Raw genomic sequence first — 18,333 nt, 5'->3', positions numbered from 1 at the left:
CTTATATATATAAGAATATGCCTTTATGAATGTTAATAAATTTAACGACAAATATATGGAAGGATTATTAACACAAAAATAATTAGTATTCTATATACTAATTCTATGCTATTTATAATGCAAAAAATATATACCAACAATTTCACAGAGAGAAATACAGAGGATATCGTATACAAAGTACCAAGAAATATTTGCGCTAAGGATTTATATTATTAAAAATTTAACATGTAATTTTCACAAAACATAGCTTACTGAAAATATTTTAAAACTACACTGTTTGTACATACATGCGCACGTACACATATATCTATATTCATAAAATCATACACCGTCTGTTTATAATTTAATTAAAATTTACAAATGAATGTATGTGTTAATTGTAACCAAAATTAATTATTTCTGTTACGAATAAAAGTGAATAATTTGTAAAGTATACCATAAAAGAGGGTATACAATAATAATTAATGTCATGGATTTTTTTAATCGTTAATACAAATCGCTGATAAAATTGTTGAAGATGATCAACACAACCACAGATGATAATGTTTCAAAAACGAAATTTCTTACAAATATTTTAACTTGCAACTCATGTGTTTATCATAAACAACATCAAGTATTCATCGTTCAACATAAAAAAAAACGATTACACTTAATTATCATCTTAATGAATTTATCATTAACGTTAATTATAAAAATAGCAAAGTAACTTAATTAAAGCTCTCAGAATATTTTACAATGAAAGGCCCCAACGAATCCTTGAATCCTGACTGGACTTCAAAACGATATTTGTTGTGCAAAATCACCAATAAAATCCCATTTAACGCAATTAATACATAATTCAATACTTTGCAATATTATAAAAACAGCATATACATATAACTCGACATATGCGTGTATTAGGCAGTGCAGAGATTATTATATAAGGAAACTAATATCACAAAGGTAAAACTCGAAAATAAAATTCGAGAGAGTCATCAACATCTTGATGATGATACCGAAAAAGCTCATCAGTTGTGCAAAGAAATCTAATTTTTTTCAAGGCATTATATGCATTACATCTTGAAGAGTCAAGTCACAAGAATTGAGATTTTGGAAAAATCCCAAAGAATATTTGTATACAGGGTGTTTCGGAAAAAGTGGGCAATCTCTCGTGGATATGTAGAATAGGTAAAAATAAGCCCATAAGTTCCTACAAATTTTTTTTCTATAACGCATCTTTAGAGATATTTGTCTTCAAAGTTAAAATTTGAAAAGTATTTTTCTTAAATAACTCTTATATCTCTCTGTAGATTTTAATAATTTGTAATAATAATTTTCATATTAAGTAAAGGTCCTTAAAATAGCGTGATAAAAATTTCTTATATAAAAAAAAAATTAATTAAAAATAAAAATTGTTTTTAATTTTATTTTTATTTCTTATAAAAATTTCTTTTTTTATAAGAGTTATTTAAGAAAAATACTCTGTAAAGAAGCGTTATAGAAAAAAAATGTATAGGAACTTAAGGGCTTTTTATTTATTCTACATGTCCACGAGAGATTGCCCACTTTTTCCGAAACAGCCTGTATATCATATTGTTCTTATTCACTCAAATACATATTAAAATGTCGCTCGTAAAGAATAAAAATACTGTACATAGATTTTAAAAATGTCAAAATTTGCGAAGCAAAAGCATGTTGGAATTATAAATCAATATTATGTTGACATATTGTATACTTATATCTCTTATGTTCTAATCAAATATCATGAATTATCGATTCTATCGTTTATTTAATAAATATAATGTATTTTTTCTACTCATGCATGTGAAGCACATAAGCAGTGTGTGCCTTAATAACTACATATTGGTTTTATTTATTAAGTAGTATTTTTTTCCATTCTTCTATCACACAAAGGAAGCATTATTACGCGAATTAAACTTTATTGGAAATGAAATATCGCTATCTTCAACATTCTTCTTATTCTATGAATCTATAGCCGGCATATCCTATATAATTAATACTTCGAACAATCGGAAGTAAATTATTTGCGTAATACCATAATTGTAGCACATATATATTTCACGCGCGCAAAAATCTCATGTTAAATACATATATATGTCATAATAATTATCCTACTTTTGAGCACCGGAAATAATAAAGTAAACAAAATTTCATTTCATTATTTTTCCATACAAAACACAGGGTGAGAATCATTTTAATCTTCCCAGGCAAATATCTGGAAATCATGAAATTAAAAAAAAATATATATAATAGGCAAAAAGTTGTGGAATTTTGAGGACATAATATCGTGACCTAGAATTGCCCTTGAGTGGCGTTTAAAGGTCAATCTGGTTTTTTTACTTTAATTTTTTTTATATGTAAACCACAATATTTAGTATAAAAAGTTAAAAGTAGGATGTCCAAAAAATGAATAGTTTAGAAAATATTTTATACTTTAATTTTAATTTGACATAATTTTTTTATTAATTCATTCATTTTTAAAATCCCATAGTTTCCAGATATTTGTTTGTTAGGATTAAAATAAATCACTCTGTATAAACACACACACACACACACATTTTTTTCCATTGTATAAGATAATAATTTCCGCATCGCTTATACATAAATCTCACAGCAAATACTTATGATGTTCATATACAGATTAAATTCTTCAGTTCGTTGTCTTATAGAATTTTGTATCAAAGCAGAATCTCAGGTTCTGTTTTTTTTATGCAATTTTTTTTCATGCAAATACGTATTGCTAAGCGATTTCTCACATATCACTATATGAGAAACGAATCCTAAGAAACAATATCAAACATAATAAGATTAATGCAACATTTGGAGATGCATCTATTACTGCGATACTTGTGTGTATATATATATGTATACATGGTTTGTCACAAAAATAATAAGACTAAATATGTTTATATGTTTAATACAATCCTTCCTCTAAAAGCATACAAAGTTTCGATTTGTTTGATTACATTTATGTGTCATTATAATATTTTTCATAAGTATGTATTAGTACATCCCATCGTTATCTTATTCGTGATCGTTATTTGTGAGCGACAAAATATTGAACAAAGATAAAAGTTAAGGCTCCTGGCTCCTCGCTGACCATGTTGGGGTTTTTCGGAGACAACAAATGTTTTCGTAAGAGACTGCAAAACTTGAAGATGAATCGTGCGCTGATAAAATCTAAACATGATTACCAAATGATTTTTAAAAATTTTTTATAACAATTTGTGGCGTTCTCTTATATAATTTAACGTAAAACTTAATCACATATCTTCTTTGTTCAATATTTTATCGCCTTATAACGAAAACGGTGACGAGATCTAATACACACTTATGAAAAATATTATGACATATGAAGGCAATCGAAGAAATTGAAATTTGATGTGCTTTTAGAGAAAGGATTGTAATATATATTATAATTAGAATTTTTCAATACTGTGCCATATTATGCGCTACATATTTAATTACTCATTATTTTTGTGACAGACCATACATGTATATACACTTATATTAAATTCCTCAACTATGTTTTTCTTTTTTTGTACGTCTTCAATACCTTCTTTTATTATCTGATTGGACGTGCACCGTTTCATTTGCAAATGAAATCTTTGTATATACTGTCATGATAATGAAATCGGGTCATGTCATGATATTAAATTCCTCGCTCGCGTCAATTTGACTAAATAATCGAATATTTCTAATTTTGTAAATTCTCATTACATTGTGCACGACTGTGTGCTCTCAATCACATTTTTTTCTTTTAAGTATCTAAAGTTAACTATAATAATACTTAACATTCTGATATTAAATGCAGTTATCACATAACAAACAAATATCATATGTATTTCAAATACTAGTTAAGAAAGTGAAAGAATTATGAAGATAATAAATGTATAGATAAATAAATATAAATAACGAAAATGATATTATTATAATATTGGAATGATAAATGTTAAAGCTAATATCCTGAATTGTATAAATACAAATATCTGAGCATTAACCAAAAATGGAACGTAGTGTTATATCTCGTAAAATCAATGTGTGAAACATTGATATATTTTTCCGAGATACATTTTACTTTAATTACTACCAAAATGTAGTTTCACTTGTCACAAGAGATTGCTCTAATAACGTAAAAACAAAACAATTACATTTACAACGTTAAATACAATAACAATATACATGCACACACGTGAGTCGATCGTATAACTTTTTTTAACTTATTAAGACGAAAGTATCTTAGGAATTGAAGAAAAATTGTCTTCCTTACCTTCCCGCAGCCCGTCCTCTTTATAAACAGCGATATTTGGTTTATTAATACTGAGTAAAAGTGCAAAAATTGTTTTTGTGTCGAGATTATACTCTATTTTCGTTTTACTTTTCGAAGCACACGTTTGTAATTCCGTTTTCTTTTCGGAATTATATCTAATTCAAACGCGATCATTCCTAGAGTCCATACGACTCATCTTAAATCAAAGACTCACATCTCCGTATTCGAAGTTCCATTTCTCATAAGTAGTCAAACTTGCCGGTGAAACGGATCTGCGAATTCTCCTTAGGGAATCACGGAAATCTTGCATTGTAATATTACGAACAGAATTGAGATCCAATTCTTTCACCTGATCTGGATTCAGTTCTGAGAACAATACAAGATAGTTGTGTGATGTTAAAGACCTCATAGATCTTTTCTAAAAACAAATTGTAAAATGTAACATAATATAGTAATATAATAATAATAGTAATAATAACAGTAATAATAATATAATATATAGTAATATAATATAGTAATATATACATAATATAGTAATATAGTATATAGTATAGTATAGTAATACTATATAATATATGGTTATATAGTAATATACAATGTAGTAATATAGCATATAATATTATAGTATATAGTATATACTAGTCTATAGTGTATATAGTATATATGTATAGTATATAGTAATATACTATATTATATTACTATAGTAATATATAATATAAAAGTAGTAATATAAAAATTTAATAATTTTTTTTATACGTTTGTCAGATTTTAAAATAACCTTTGGATAAATACAATAAAATTTCAATACAATAAAATTTCCAAACAGGATTTTATGTGTTAAACATGAAATTATTATTGAAGAATTTGTGGTATATTTTGAACTGATTATTTCTAATGTCGGGAATATAAGGAAACTATGCATTAAATTGAATAACCAAATGGATATTTTCATTCATAATGTAAACTTCTCATTAACAAACACTTGTAAGAAATATTACTTATTTAATCCACTGATTAAGATTGTAATAAACATATATAATAAAAATAATATATAATAATGTAAACTTAGAAACAAATATAGAGAAACCCAAGAATAATGATTGATTTAATATTACCTCTGATAGGCCCAAGTGCTGCATCCTTAGCTAAACCAGTCAAATCACTTCCCGAGTATCCCTCTGTCAGAACTGCCATATCGTTCAATTCTTCGGACGTTAATGGATCATTGTGCTTGGCCAGGAGTCTCTGAATTAATATAATTCTCGTCTGCAGATTCGGCAACGTGACATATACGCGTTTCGTGAATCTCCTCAAAGCAGCTTCATCCAATTCTTGCGGTCTATTTGTAGCAGCCATAACGAGAACTCTCTCCTCGGGATTGCAAGGCAAACCATCGAATTCAACTAAGAATTCTGTTTTTAATCTCCTAAAAAATTTAATTGATCGATAAATGTCCTCTATATAGTTGTCCTCGATATATTTATTTACAGAAAAAAGCGTACAAAATAAAGATTAAAGTATATATATACAAAAAGAGAGCAAATGATGAAAAAAGTCCCTATCAATATAGGTGTTTTGATTTTATTTGGTTTTTATTTGACATCGTCCTGTCAATCAAAACAAAATTTTTCAAAAAGTACAATTTGGTGTTAACTGCTGTAATAGAGAATTACACTAATGAAGAAATGGTAGATGTATTTAATGTATAGTCTTGTAAATTGTAATAGGGCTCGAGCAAGAAGACTTTATTCCTCACCTCATCAAAGTGTTGGGATATGATAAGTCTGTTTAATTTTGGAATCTATAGTAATAATATCCATAATTCAGTAGGAGGTCATTTGCGAACCTATGTTAATAGGAACTTTCTTCATCATTTTAATTTGTTGACTACCCAGTTTTAAAGTAGCAGTTTCACTTTTCTTGTTACACCCTGTATATATATATATATATATATATATATATATATATATATATATATATATATATATATATATGTATATTACCTGGAAGCTTCGTGTTCGTTGTCCTTTCGCTCGCTTAACAGCGAATCCACCTCGTCGATGAAGATAACGGATGGCTGCAATTCCCGTGCAATCGAGAACAAAGCCCTTACTAATTTCTCACCCTCACCGACGTACTTGGACATCAGACTAGCGGCGGAGATTGAGAAGAACGTAGCGTTGCATTGAGTCGCGACTGCACGCGCCAGCAACGTCTTCCCGTTCCCTGGCGGTCCAAATAGCAACAGTCCTCTCGCAGGTGTTCGCAAACCGGTGAATAATTCAGGTCGTAGCGACGGTAGAATCACCATCTCTTGTAAAGCTTGCTTCGCAGTCTGAAAATCATCGATAATTCCAAAATAATTAATAGAAGCAATAATACTGGTCACTGATTTTATTGCCAATTATATTAGATCGATTTTAGGATAACTTTGTGTCGCTGATTCCAAATATGGCATTGGTTTTCCTAGATTGGCTCTAATTTTTAAGATAACACTGGTCAACACTGATTTTATTGTCAATTATATTAGAACGATTTTAGGGTAACTTTGTGTCGCTGATTCCGAATCGAATATGGCATTGGTTTTCCTAGATTGGCTAGAAAGCCAATCCTAGAATCTCCGATGTCACAATTCCAATATGATCGGCGAGGAGCCAGGAGCCTTAATTAGGAAGAAGAAAAAAAGAGAAATGTATACCTCTTGGCCAGCAATGTCTTCCCACTGAACAGGCGCTCCTCCTTCTAGAATCTCATCGAGAATCACTTGTGTAAGTTTTGGATCCACGCCTTTCATAGCAGGCACTTTCCTAGTTGGCGTGCTTCTATTACTATTCGAGGTAGTAGTAGGTGTCCCTGGGCGTCTTATAGGTGAACCATTGCTCGGTACGGATAGCTGTCTTTTGACAGAGGGTGGCGTGGACGATGGTTTGATAGGCATGGTTCTATGGCAAGGTTGGATGGGCATCGATCTGCCCATGCTTCTTGGCAAGGTTTGACTCTTGCTCAAAGGTGTTCCCGTTATTCGTTTGCCAGGCACTGACAACTTCCTGCCGGATGCTGAAATAATGTCTGTATTTGCAAATAAAGTTCAAAAATAGTAATATATAATTTTGATAACGTAAAAGAATCTCAATGTATATGTATGTTTATGAATGTGTGTATACATATATGTAAAACTACTCTATATTTTTTATCATAAATAAGCTTTTTTGATAAAATTTCTGAAAATGTATCATTTTAAAAGGTATCTAATTTTTTTAAGCATGCCAATACAATTATGCATAGAATAATTCGTCTAATTATTCTATGCATAAAAGTATATATTAAGATAAGATTGTCGAAAACTAAATATTTTACGAAATATTTTGTATTTTATATCAAAACATGTCAGATTAAGATATAAAATATCTCATAAACTGTTCAATTTTTGATTATTTTACTCTTATAATTTTTTATGCAGAATGTTACAAGAAATCTACATTACATAAAACACTTAAGGCAATTCCATTTAACAAAATCAAGTTGACTTTGAAAACCGTCACCTACAAACATTTCTATAACATCAATTTATGTCCCCCTTGAAATACTGCAACTTTTATTTGAAATACTTTTCTCTAGAAACATATATTTTTTGAAATAAAGTTTGTAACGCTTTATTTTTTTAAAACACCCGGTATATTTATGTTTGCAAAATTATCAGAGAAATTTAAAAAAATTTTTTTTTTAATTCCGACAACATTCCATGAGAATATTCTGATTTTTCTTAAGTAAAAAAGAAATTCCTCAGAATTTCAAATTTCCTACATTTTTCCAGAAAATAGATACTCTATATATTTGAAACAATGATATATCTCTTATTAATATTTGTGATAAATATTAAAAACATATCAGAAATACGAATTTTTTTACATATACATATACACATACAATAGCAAAGATTTCTATACTATGTAATAAGACTAATAAGATCATTAACTAAAATTGTTGTATCATAAAAAATAAATTATTTGTTTTATAATCAAGTTGCAAATGTATTGTGTGTTATTACAATCAGAAGCAGAATATTATCTATCTAATAAACTTCATTTTGATGCAATAAAACATATCAACTGCGATATTTATGAAAAAAATTAATTAACAAAGAATATGCAGTGTTTCACAAGTTGAGATAACCAAATATCAAAAAATTACGCAAAATTCGAAATAATGTATTAAACAAAAATTGTTTGCTTTTTCCTCGCAATATTTGGCATAAAAATTTATAAAGATATAATAACGAAAAATTGAATGGTTTTTTTATTTTGAAGATATTTTATACTTTAATCTTGACATAAAATATGAAATATAATCATTCAATTTTTTTGGCTATTTTACCTTTATAATTTTTTACGCCAAATATTGCAAGAAATCAATTTGTGTAAAAAAAAAAAAATTAAGTCCATTTAATCCATTTAAAAAAAAAAATAATGTTAAAATCTCAGAAAAATGCCTTCACCTGGAATAAAATCATGCTCACCACAAAACATTCCTCTAAAAATCAAACGACTTTTACCTAGTATATTTTTTTTAAATTTTTTAATTTTTAAAATTTTACTTTTTTAGATATTTAGGTCTTTCAATTTAAATAAAACACCTTGTACATAAATTTAAACTCAGTTTGTATTAAAGATCAAATTAGTAAATAAATATTAAATTATTTTATAAATTTTAAATTATTTAATAAATAATAGAGTATATGTAGAATTTTTAACTTCAAATCTCGACCAAAAAAAACATATCTCATTGTCATTCTAAGAATATTAAATATTCAGTAAAAAATTATATACCTTTTTGATTACAATTGTGCTTATATGTACTAAAGTGTTTAAGAAAACTTTATCTTGTCGATATTCTATAAATAATATGTTAACGATCTATTTGGAGACTATAATGGAAAATTTAGAAATTACATATAGAAATCTAGCAACTTCTACAGCAAGACAAAGAAACAATGATGAAAAAATATACATGTATAGCGTATCAATGCATGCACAACAATTATTACAACCTTACATTTGTCTAGCTAGTCTTCTATGCGAAACGTACAATGTGCATTATTATGCTAGGACTAGGATAAACCAAATATTTTTTTGCCAAGTATGAGTAATAATATGAATCAAGGGAGGGAGAGGAGCGTTATATTATTTACATTCGACTTTTATGTTTAAGCACAGAATCTCAGACGAACAATACCTTCAGTAGTATGACAGTTTTTTGGCGAGCGTGGCTTTAGCTTGGGAATTTGGGTACATATAGTCTGCCCGCAATTATTAACTGTCACGTTCATATTGTTCGTGTTCTTAGTATGACTAGCATTAAATGAAGTTTGATTGGTTTGAAAAGTATGTATATTGTGGCGAGCCCTCAGATGCCTTCCCGAATGTTTGCCGTCCGTTTTATTTCCAGGAGGGCGATACGGATTGTTGATACCCAGCTTTCTCAGCTCACACACACTCGCTACAAAAGAAGGAAAAAACATTCTCTGCCATGCTGCATGTAGGCTGAAGAGAAAAATCAGGCTGATCTCTTCCACAAATATAGCGAAAGAGTACCGATGTATTAAATATCAACGCTATCATTATGATGATTATATTTCAATTTGAAAAATATATATTCAATTGCTATCAAAATTCTGCTATATATGAGATTGGACTATTAATTTATAGATAAATTTGGGACATTATTTTTCGCGCCCGTAAAAGAAATGCAAAATGAAGATTGATTTGTGCACAAGTACTTAAAAAAATTATTAAGATTCCTGACTCCTCGCCGACCATGTTGGAATTGTGACATCAGAGGTGAGAAAGCACACGCTGAAAATTCTTAGAAGCCATTTTTAAATGAAAAGATATTTCGACGAAACATTACTTCAGATGGCTTTAGCACACTTAAAATATCTCGAAAACTATCCTTTTCCCTTTGTAATCAATCAACAGCTGTAAATTGACTGTAATATGAAACCTAGTCCGTCTGGTCTTTGCGCATGCGCAGTCATTCCGCACGACAAAGTCTGATATCACGATCATTTTACGATTGTTGATTGACTGTCGAGAGAAAAGAATAGTTTTCGAGGTATTTTAAAAGTGTGCTAAAACTATCTGAAGTAATGTTTCATCTAAATATCTTTTCATTTAAAAATGGCATCTGAGTGAAAATTTTCAACGTGTGCTTTCTCGCCTCTGACGTCACAATCTAACATGGCCGCAGTAAGGATCCAGGAGCCTTAAATAACGCGGCATGCATATACACATACGTACACTCTCGTACATGTGGAAGAAAATAAAATAAATTGCACACGATAAATTGCATGCCAAATACATCGATATTCCTTTTTTTGCCATTGCCAAAATTTACCTGTGGACACTTTTTGTTTCGCAAATAGAGCCGGCTCGAGTACATAATATTGCGTCAACAATATTTTATGATATTCACATGAGTAATGAAAGTTTGCACCATAGGTAAACAAGCGTGGAGTAGCTTAAAAAAAAGTCGATGTACAGATGACAATGATAATGAGCACACTAACCCAAGAAGTCAAGTCTGTCTTTCGCCATCGCCAAGTTTGTACACATTTTGTCGTGAAGTCTTTGCGCATGCTCCCATACTTCACCGTGTCCACCGGTACACTCCACGGCTATTCCCTTTTCAAGTTCTCCAATTCCTTTCTTGTATAACTCGATTGCCATTTCTTTCTGTCCTGTAGATAAAAATTTATCAAATAAATATTGAGATAATTATACTATATTAATTCTATAAAATATAAATATTTAATTAAAACTCCGTATTAGCTCTATTTAATAGTAATTAATAGTAATTTAATAGTATTTAATAACAAATTAATTTTTATATTAGCTATATTTCAATTACTTATTATGTGTCTTTAATCTTTAAAATTGCGCTAAAATTAAAAACAGTATACCTTCATTATCCTCATCGATCTTGAGCGCTTTGCTGATAAACTCAAATGCTCTGCGATGATGATGCTTTTGCTTAGCAAGCAACGGATCACCGGGACCTGGTCCGATCGGACGCCTAGGCACTTGCGACATGATCTCACCCTCCACCTGACCGCTGTTGGTCAAACGACCATCTGTTGGCTTTTGCCCAACAACAATCTCCAACTGGCAGACCTGTTTGGACGCCTGTCTACGCTGGATCAGTTGCGACGTCGAGGTATACAGATACTTGAACACCATAAACAACTGATATAGAAGAGTCCTTAACACATTGAACAGCAGTATCAGTGGGAAGGAGACAACGTAGAGATTACGCTTATGCACGGACGGCTGAGAGCCGTCCAGGAAACGATGATGACTGTGATGATAGTGATGATTGTGATGATGACCACCGCAGTTTATCGTCGTTGTGGTCTTGTCGCCGTTCTCGCTCTTGGTCACGCACAGCTTCTTCGGCGACTTCGTGCCGAATTTTCGTATTGGTCGCGCGCCATCGCTGTAAGACATCTCCTAAGGATACGAACGGCTCTCCTTTCTACTACTGCTACGTCTACGGAAGTCTGCTGCTTGATGTGATGATCGTCGACGATGGTGGCAGTCGCGGATGCTCGCGCAAACATCCCCAATGGAATAATCGGGGAACGGATCTGCTGGAAGAGAATACTGGCATCAAAATAATACATTGAAATAGACTCTGATATATAAATATAAAATTATTAAAAGGCTAATATATGGGAGAGCCAGGCGTAGATATTAAACACAACAAAATGGTTTTTAAAATAATTAATAACAAAATAATTAGAAGAATTTTGCATTGTATCTAATACCCCAGATAGCAAGCATGTCATTTTGACGTTTAATGACATCAGTGTGCTACTTGAGAAGTATTATATTCAAAATTTCTCTTTAATTATTTTGAAAATAATTAATAACAAAATAATAAATAAGATAAATAAAATAAAAATTTTGTAAACAATTTGGCGCAACAAATTGTTTTTAAAATTCCTCTTTAATTTTGAAAATAATTAATAACAAAATAATAAATCGTAATAAAATAACCGAAAATAACAAATAACAAAATTAAAGAAGAATTTTGAAAACAATTAGATGCAACAAAATTGTTTTCAAAATTCCTCTTTAATTATTTTAAAAATAATTAATAACAAAATAATTAATAATAACAAGATAATTAAAGAGGAATTTTGAAAACAATTAAGAGCTACAAAATTATTTTTAAAATTCCTCTTTAATTATTTTAAAAATAATTAATAACAAAATAATAAATATAATAATTAAAGAGAAATTTTAAAAACAATTTTATTGCGCCTGGATATTTTATCAACCCTTTTCATACCTGATTTTATAATATTTACATCGTTCCCGTGGATTAGATGTCCGCGCGATAGTAGAAATGAAGATGCCACCGAGAATCGCGAAATTACGAGAAATTTACGAAAATGATAACAGGACGACGACGAGCCGTGAATCGACTTCTCGTTCTCGTGTTTCTTTCTTGCGTTCCTCTCTCTCACGAAACGGCAATTAACGAAAGAATGCGAACCTTCACCCTTGAGCATCGCTTGTTTTCATCCGCTCCCCCGATGATATCCCTCTGGCAGTTCACGGAGATTTACTTCAGCCATAGCATATAAAATACATAGATGGTATCTTTTCTGAAAGAAAAATTTGCGATGAAAAAAAAGATTTGTTCTTTTTAGGGGAATTTTTGCACTAGTGTAGAGCCCTCTAGAGATAGACACAATGTGACGCGATTGGTTTCGAATAGGGAATTTTTCAAGTCCCTAAAATTTTTCTATTTAAAATTGACGAATTGGTATCTTTATTTTTGGTCACGTGACGTCTTTTGACGCTAAAAATGAGCGTCGAGCGTCAGCATGAAAAGGCACCTTTAAAGGCTCATTCAGACAGGACGCGTCAAGCGTCAAGCAGCGAGCAGCAACCATTCAACAACCAATAAGCGAAGTAATATTAGCAATGGCGTAAAAAATATTGCCTCGCTTATTGGTTGCTGCTCGCTGCTTGACGCTTGACGCGTCCTGTCTGAATGAGCCTTTAGACGAGCGGCAAATTTAGTCACGTGACTATATTTGCCGCTGGGTTGTAGCGTCAATGAAATGGAAGCTTATGGCTTCTGCAGACCAACGCGATTTCACGACACGCGACGCGCGATATCCAATGAGCGTACAGCTTTCTCGAAAAAGCTGTACGCTCATTGGATATCGCGCGTCGCGTGTCGCGAAATCGCTCTGGCTGCAGAAGCCATAAAGCCTCATTCAGACAGGACGCGTCAAGCGTCAAGCAGCGAGCAGCAACCAATAAGCGAGGCAATATTTTTTACGCCATTGCTAATATTACCTCGCTTATTGGTTGTTGAATGATTGCTGCTCGCTGCTTGACGCTTGACGCGTCCTGTCTGAATGAGCCTTAACGCGTCAACGCGTCCTGTGTGCAGTAGCCCTATATTTATGCTATCTACGGCACAGTATATACAGTAGCGCAACTCTCTCGATTTTGTGTTGGCCAAAATGGAGTGCGCATGCGCGAAGTAAGCGAGTTGCCCAGTAGTGCCATCTGAACTTCTCTCTCACTCACTCTTACTTGTTTCGGTCTCTCTCAGTCTCATTTTTTATAAAAACATTATTTATAGATTATTACTGTATGTATTTTTACTATATTATATGTATTATAATATTATTAATTATTATATAAAGTCTCTTTTGCTCTTCTGAGGTTCTTTCTTGTTTGTATCGAGGTGGATCGAGTAGCTGTGGTACAGACAGGTAAAGAATTTGGAAGAAAAAAATAGAGATATTAGGTATATATATATATGTATATGCATATTTATAAAAATATTTTTTAAACATTTCTTTGTTTATCATAAATATATAATATGTAATGTAATTTTTAGAATATCTACATTAAATCAACATGTTATTTTTAGGAAAACTAAAATACTTTTAATTTTATTTATTAATAAAATTTGTAATAAATATTTTATATGTGATTTGTAATAAATATTTTATATGTGATTATATTTTTGTTTCATAAATTTTATTTATATACTTCATATTAACATTATTATACAAAAATATATATTTAATAAATATAATTTTTTTATTTTATAAAAATATTGCATTTTATTATTTCTCTTTGTCACTTATTTATAGCGTGCAATTAAATTTTTGTATAATATATAATTTTATTATTTTGATTATTTACATATAATTAATAATACTATGATTTTTTTTATAACAATGTATATAGTTAATAATTTTTATATATTATATATTTTTTTTTTGCCTTTGTCTATTTTAACATTACACACGTCTCATATTATTTATTAATGATACGCTTTAGAAATTTTTATTTATTTTTTACATATTATTATAATAATTTTTATTTCTTTCTATTTTGTATTATTTTTGTTAAATTATATTATTCTGATATGTTAGTAATGACTGAGTTAGAAAGAGAATGAGTTGGAGAGAGAACAAACAAGAGTGAGCGAGAGAGAAGTTTAGATGGCATTACTGGGCAACTCGCTTATTTCGCACATGCGCACTCCATTTTGGCCAACACTAACTTCAAAGGCGCCGACAGAGAGTTGCGCTACTGTATATACTGTGTCTACGGTCTAGTTTCTAGCGAATTCACAAGTCCGTTGGCGTCCTTCGACGTGTACGGACGTGTTTCATCGCGTTTTTACGCATAAAGTATATTTTTTGGAAAGTATCCTCAGATCTGTGATCTGAGAGCAGTTTGAATTATTTCAGTCAATTAATGGCGTATGAGTAATCCCTAAAGCTCAAGCAGCCATAAAAGAAGAAGAAGTACCGAATTCACATCTAGTGCGAATTCGGTATTTATTTATATCTATATTTATTTATATTTATTCGGTATTTATTTATCTTTATGTATATTTCTTATATATATAGTTAATTTGTATAAAAATATACAAATATTTTTAATATTTTTTTATTTAATGGCGCCAATAATTTATCATATCAATTTCAGATTTCCGATTGTCAAATTTTTTATTTATGTTTCTTGTAATAAATCATCATAAATTGGTATATTGACTGACGTTAGAATTATTTAACTCATATTCGTTCATATCTTCTACAATTGGCGCATAATTGAGTCAACAATTAATTTTTATTCATATTTTATAATATATAATCTTTATTCACTTCTGATTCATTATTAATGAAGTTTGCTAATGTGTTCTTGTCTTGAAATAATATATACTTATTATATCATAATATATATTGTAAAAAAATTATTAAACATTTAATTCACATATCTCTGATGTACATTGACCTTGTACTATTGGCTTTGAAAAGTCACTTTGCCATCTTTATTTATTAACGTCTTATTCAGTAGTTTATCTAATGTCAGCACTTTTCCACACATTTCCTTCTTAGCAGATTCCAAGGATTCTTGTACTTATGTTTGAGCAAACATTTCAACTAATAACCAGAAAATTCTTGTTAAAATTGCTATCACTGAATACAATTTTTGTAAAATTTATGGTTTATTTTACTCTCACACATACATACGCACACATTTATACACAATATATATGCTCCGATATAAAAAGTTATATACAATATATAAATTTATATATATATATATATAATTTTTTTAACATTATATATTTTTTTAAAATTAATATTAATCATACTTGAATATTTCATGCAAACAACTCCAGGAATTTTCCTCGTTTCCTTAATCTCAGTGAGTATATCTTAATATCATAACGTATATCTGCAGGTGATGCTTTAAATTCTTCACTACTGATTACGTCAACACTACGTATGTTTCCTATTCATTTGGATTTCTTTCATGGACTTAGCTCAACAGAAGTGTTAGACAATCATGTTTATTATCACCGATATAAGTCTGTACATTGGTATACTAGACGTATCAGGTAAAGTAAATATATCTTCCTTAGAATGTAGTTAGTTTGCATATTTATCATTTTTTCCATTGCTCCATTACTTTGATCCATCTTAGAATCTTTTTTAAGCACAGTTTTCACAACATTGTGCTTTATCAAGTTGTTTATCAAATCTGCCTTCATCTTTTGCGCCTTACTTGTGGCAATAAATTTCTGCTTCCTGCGCAAGGCCTGTGGAACAAAAGAATGAGAAGGCTCTTTTCTCACTACCTGGTTCCCACACTGAGAGCTAATTACGTACGAACAATATTATAATCAAGATAAAAGAACAGTTTTGTTTGTGCATAAATACGTAGTATGTTTAAAATTTATACATACTGTATCTTCTATCGTGAAGTGCACAATATTAAAAAAAAAAAAGAAAATTTTATTTGTTAATTAGAAAGAAGATTTATAAAATAGATGTTAAATATTAAAAATTAAAAATTATATTTTTCATATATTAAACTTGTGATAAAATTCATATTCATTATATGAATATCAATGCTTATATCAATTGCAAAGACTTTACCCTTAAGACTTTTACCTTATTTTATAAGGCTTTTTAAGGGCGTATCGACTTTTCGGATCAGCAATTCGACCAATTTCCATAGATCACTCTTGTACATTTCATTATTTAAACCACTTTACATGTGTGATTCCAAAAAGATAGATACATATCGCATAAAAATTATCCTACAAAACATCGAAATCAAAATTAAAAAAGAAACAGGTACATATTTTGAGTGGTCCCTCTGTCTCTTTTTTTACATTTACTGTCTGAGCTAAAAACATTTCTCATTAAATATTTAGCAATAAAAACGATACAGCAATATAATACCGCTTCTAGGAGATATATTTTGATTTTATTCATCAATTTGATATAATAATCATCATAATTTATCATTAACAGAGTAAAATTGAAAATAGTTCTGAATTATTTATTTTTCTTTTAATTATTTCGTAAAATACATAATATATATACACGTATATCAATAATGTTTTTGACTATGATATTAAATAATATTCACCAGCAGTATTATAATAATGTTAACTATTATAATAATATTAATTCCAGATAGAAAAACATGCAAAAAAATTTTAGTATTATTTTAATTTTAAAATGTAATGTATAATATATTGTGTTATCTCATTTTAAATTTAATTTTTGAAGTTGATTCTAAATTTTATTATTATAATATGTAGCAATCTTTATAAAATTGATACTTAAAATAAATGCTAACATAACTGTAGTATTAGTGAGGAATCATTTTAGCACAATTATTGCTGGAATACATTTTAGAAATTATTTTTGTAATTATAAAAACCATTACAGTATACAATTATATAATTATTATTCAAAAATTTCAAAATAAATTTAAAATAAAATTTTTAAAAAATTTAAGATAAAATACATCAAACATGCATAAAACATGCAACATAACTTACAATTACAAAATTCTATTTTAGCAAAAGATGTATGTTTTGCAGAATCATCTTAACACAATTATTGCAAAAGTGTCCTATCTGGGATCAGCGAATTTCTAACAAAAATAGCAATTCATATATATATATATATATATATATATATATATATGCTTTTTCATGAATTGAATCATTCTTTCATCATCTTTGAAGATTTATATTTCAGTATGTTAATTGTAATTCAGTATGTAAATTCTTAATCATTGAACTCTATAGTTTATTAGAGCAAGCCTTCCATAATACTATCTTATAAAAAATCGGAGTCAGATTTATAGGAAAGGATACGATGAACCATTGACGGACTCTTTGTCTCTTTTTACATTAATACTATTTGACTAAATAAAACATTTCTCATAAGATATTTAGCAATAAAAAGCGATATAGCGGTACGCAGCTTCCAGAAAATGTTTTGGTTTTATTTATGTATTTAAACAGTGAAATTGTGGAACTGGTTGTAAATTATATTTATTTTTCAGTTCATAAAATACACATGAAGTCAATGTTTTTAACTATAATATTAGAATGGGATCAACCAATTAGCGAATCTCTGACAAAGATCCCTCTTTGGGGAAGTCTACCAAACTTTTTTTATTTTCTTTTTTAAAAATTTAGTCATTCTCACT

General features: G+C 29.5%; 1 protein-coding gene across 7 annotated transcripts; it reads right to left on the bottom strand.

Moving 5' to 3' along the window:
* Positions 1-176: 176 nt before the first annotated feature.
* Positions 177-12,944, bottom strand: Spas (spastin). Of its 7 annotated transcripts, none has more exons than XM_083032842.1 (8): positions 12,620-12,944; positions 11,229-11,915; positions 10,836-11,006; positions 9,503-9,766; positions 6,969-7,327; positions 6,274-6,605; positions 5,386-5,696; positions 178-4,636 (listed from the first exon to the last, which is right to left on the bottom strand). In XM_083032842.1, exons 2-8 carry the CDS (start codon positions 11,770-11,772, stop codon positions 4,473-4,475), a joined length of 2,145 nt encoding a protein of 714 aa, XP_082888968.1. In that variant the 5' UTR covers positions 11,773-11,915; positions 12,620-12,944; the 3' UTR covers positions 178-4,472. The 7 variants fall into 7 exon arrangements, with proteins under 7 accessions (XP_082888973.1, XP_082888968.1, XP_082888967.1 ...); XM_083032841.1 differs by having other exon boundaries at positions 11,229-11,912; XM_083032843.1 differs by having other exon boundaries at positions 11,229-11,912; positions 12,639-12,944.
* Between the last annotated feature and the right edge of the window lie 5,389 nt (positions 12,945-18,333).

Source organism: Prenolepis imparis, unplaced genomic scaffold (assembly GCF_030444845.1).
Source record: "Prenolepis imparis isolate NDT839.2.m4 unplaced genomic scaffold, iyPreImpa1.0 SCAF_3, whole genome shotgun sequence".
NCBI lineage: Eukaryota > Metazoa > Arthropoda > Insecta > Hymenoptera > Formicidae > Prenolepis > Prenolepis imparis.
This window is presented reverse-complemented; position numbering and strand designations above follow the sequence as displayed.

Bases quoted from the DNA above. Each gene is read 5' to 3' on its own strand.
- Spas (XM_083032842.1), bottom strand. From the start codon at position 11,772: ATGTCTTACAGCGATGGCGCGCGACCAATACGAAAATTCGGCACGAAG. The intron at 11,007-11,228 runs GTATACTGTTTT...TTTTATCTACAG, and splicing joins GATCGATGAGGATAATGAAG to GACAGAAAGAAATGGCAATC. The intron at 5,697-6,273 runs GTAATATACATA...TAAATTTTTTAG, and splicing joins AACGAACACGAAGCTTCCAG to GAGATTAAAAACAGAATTCT.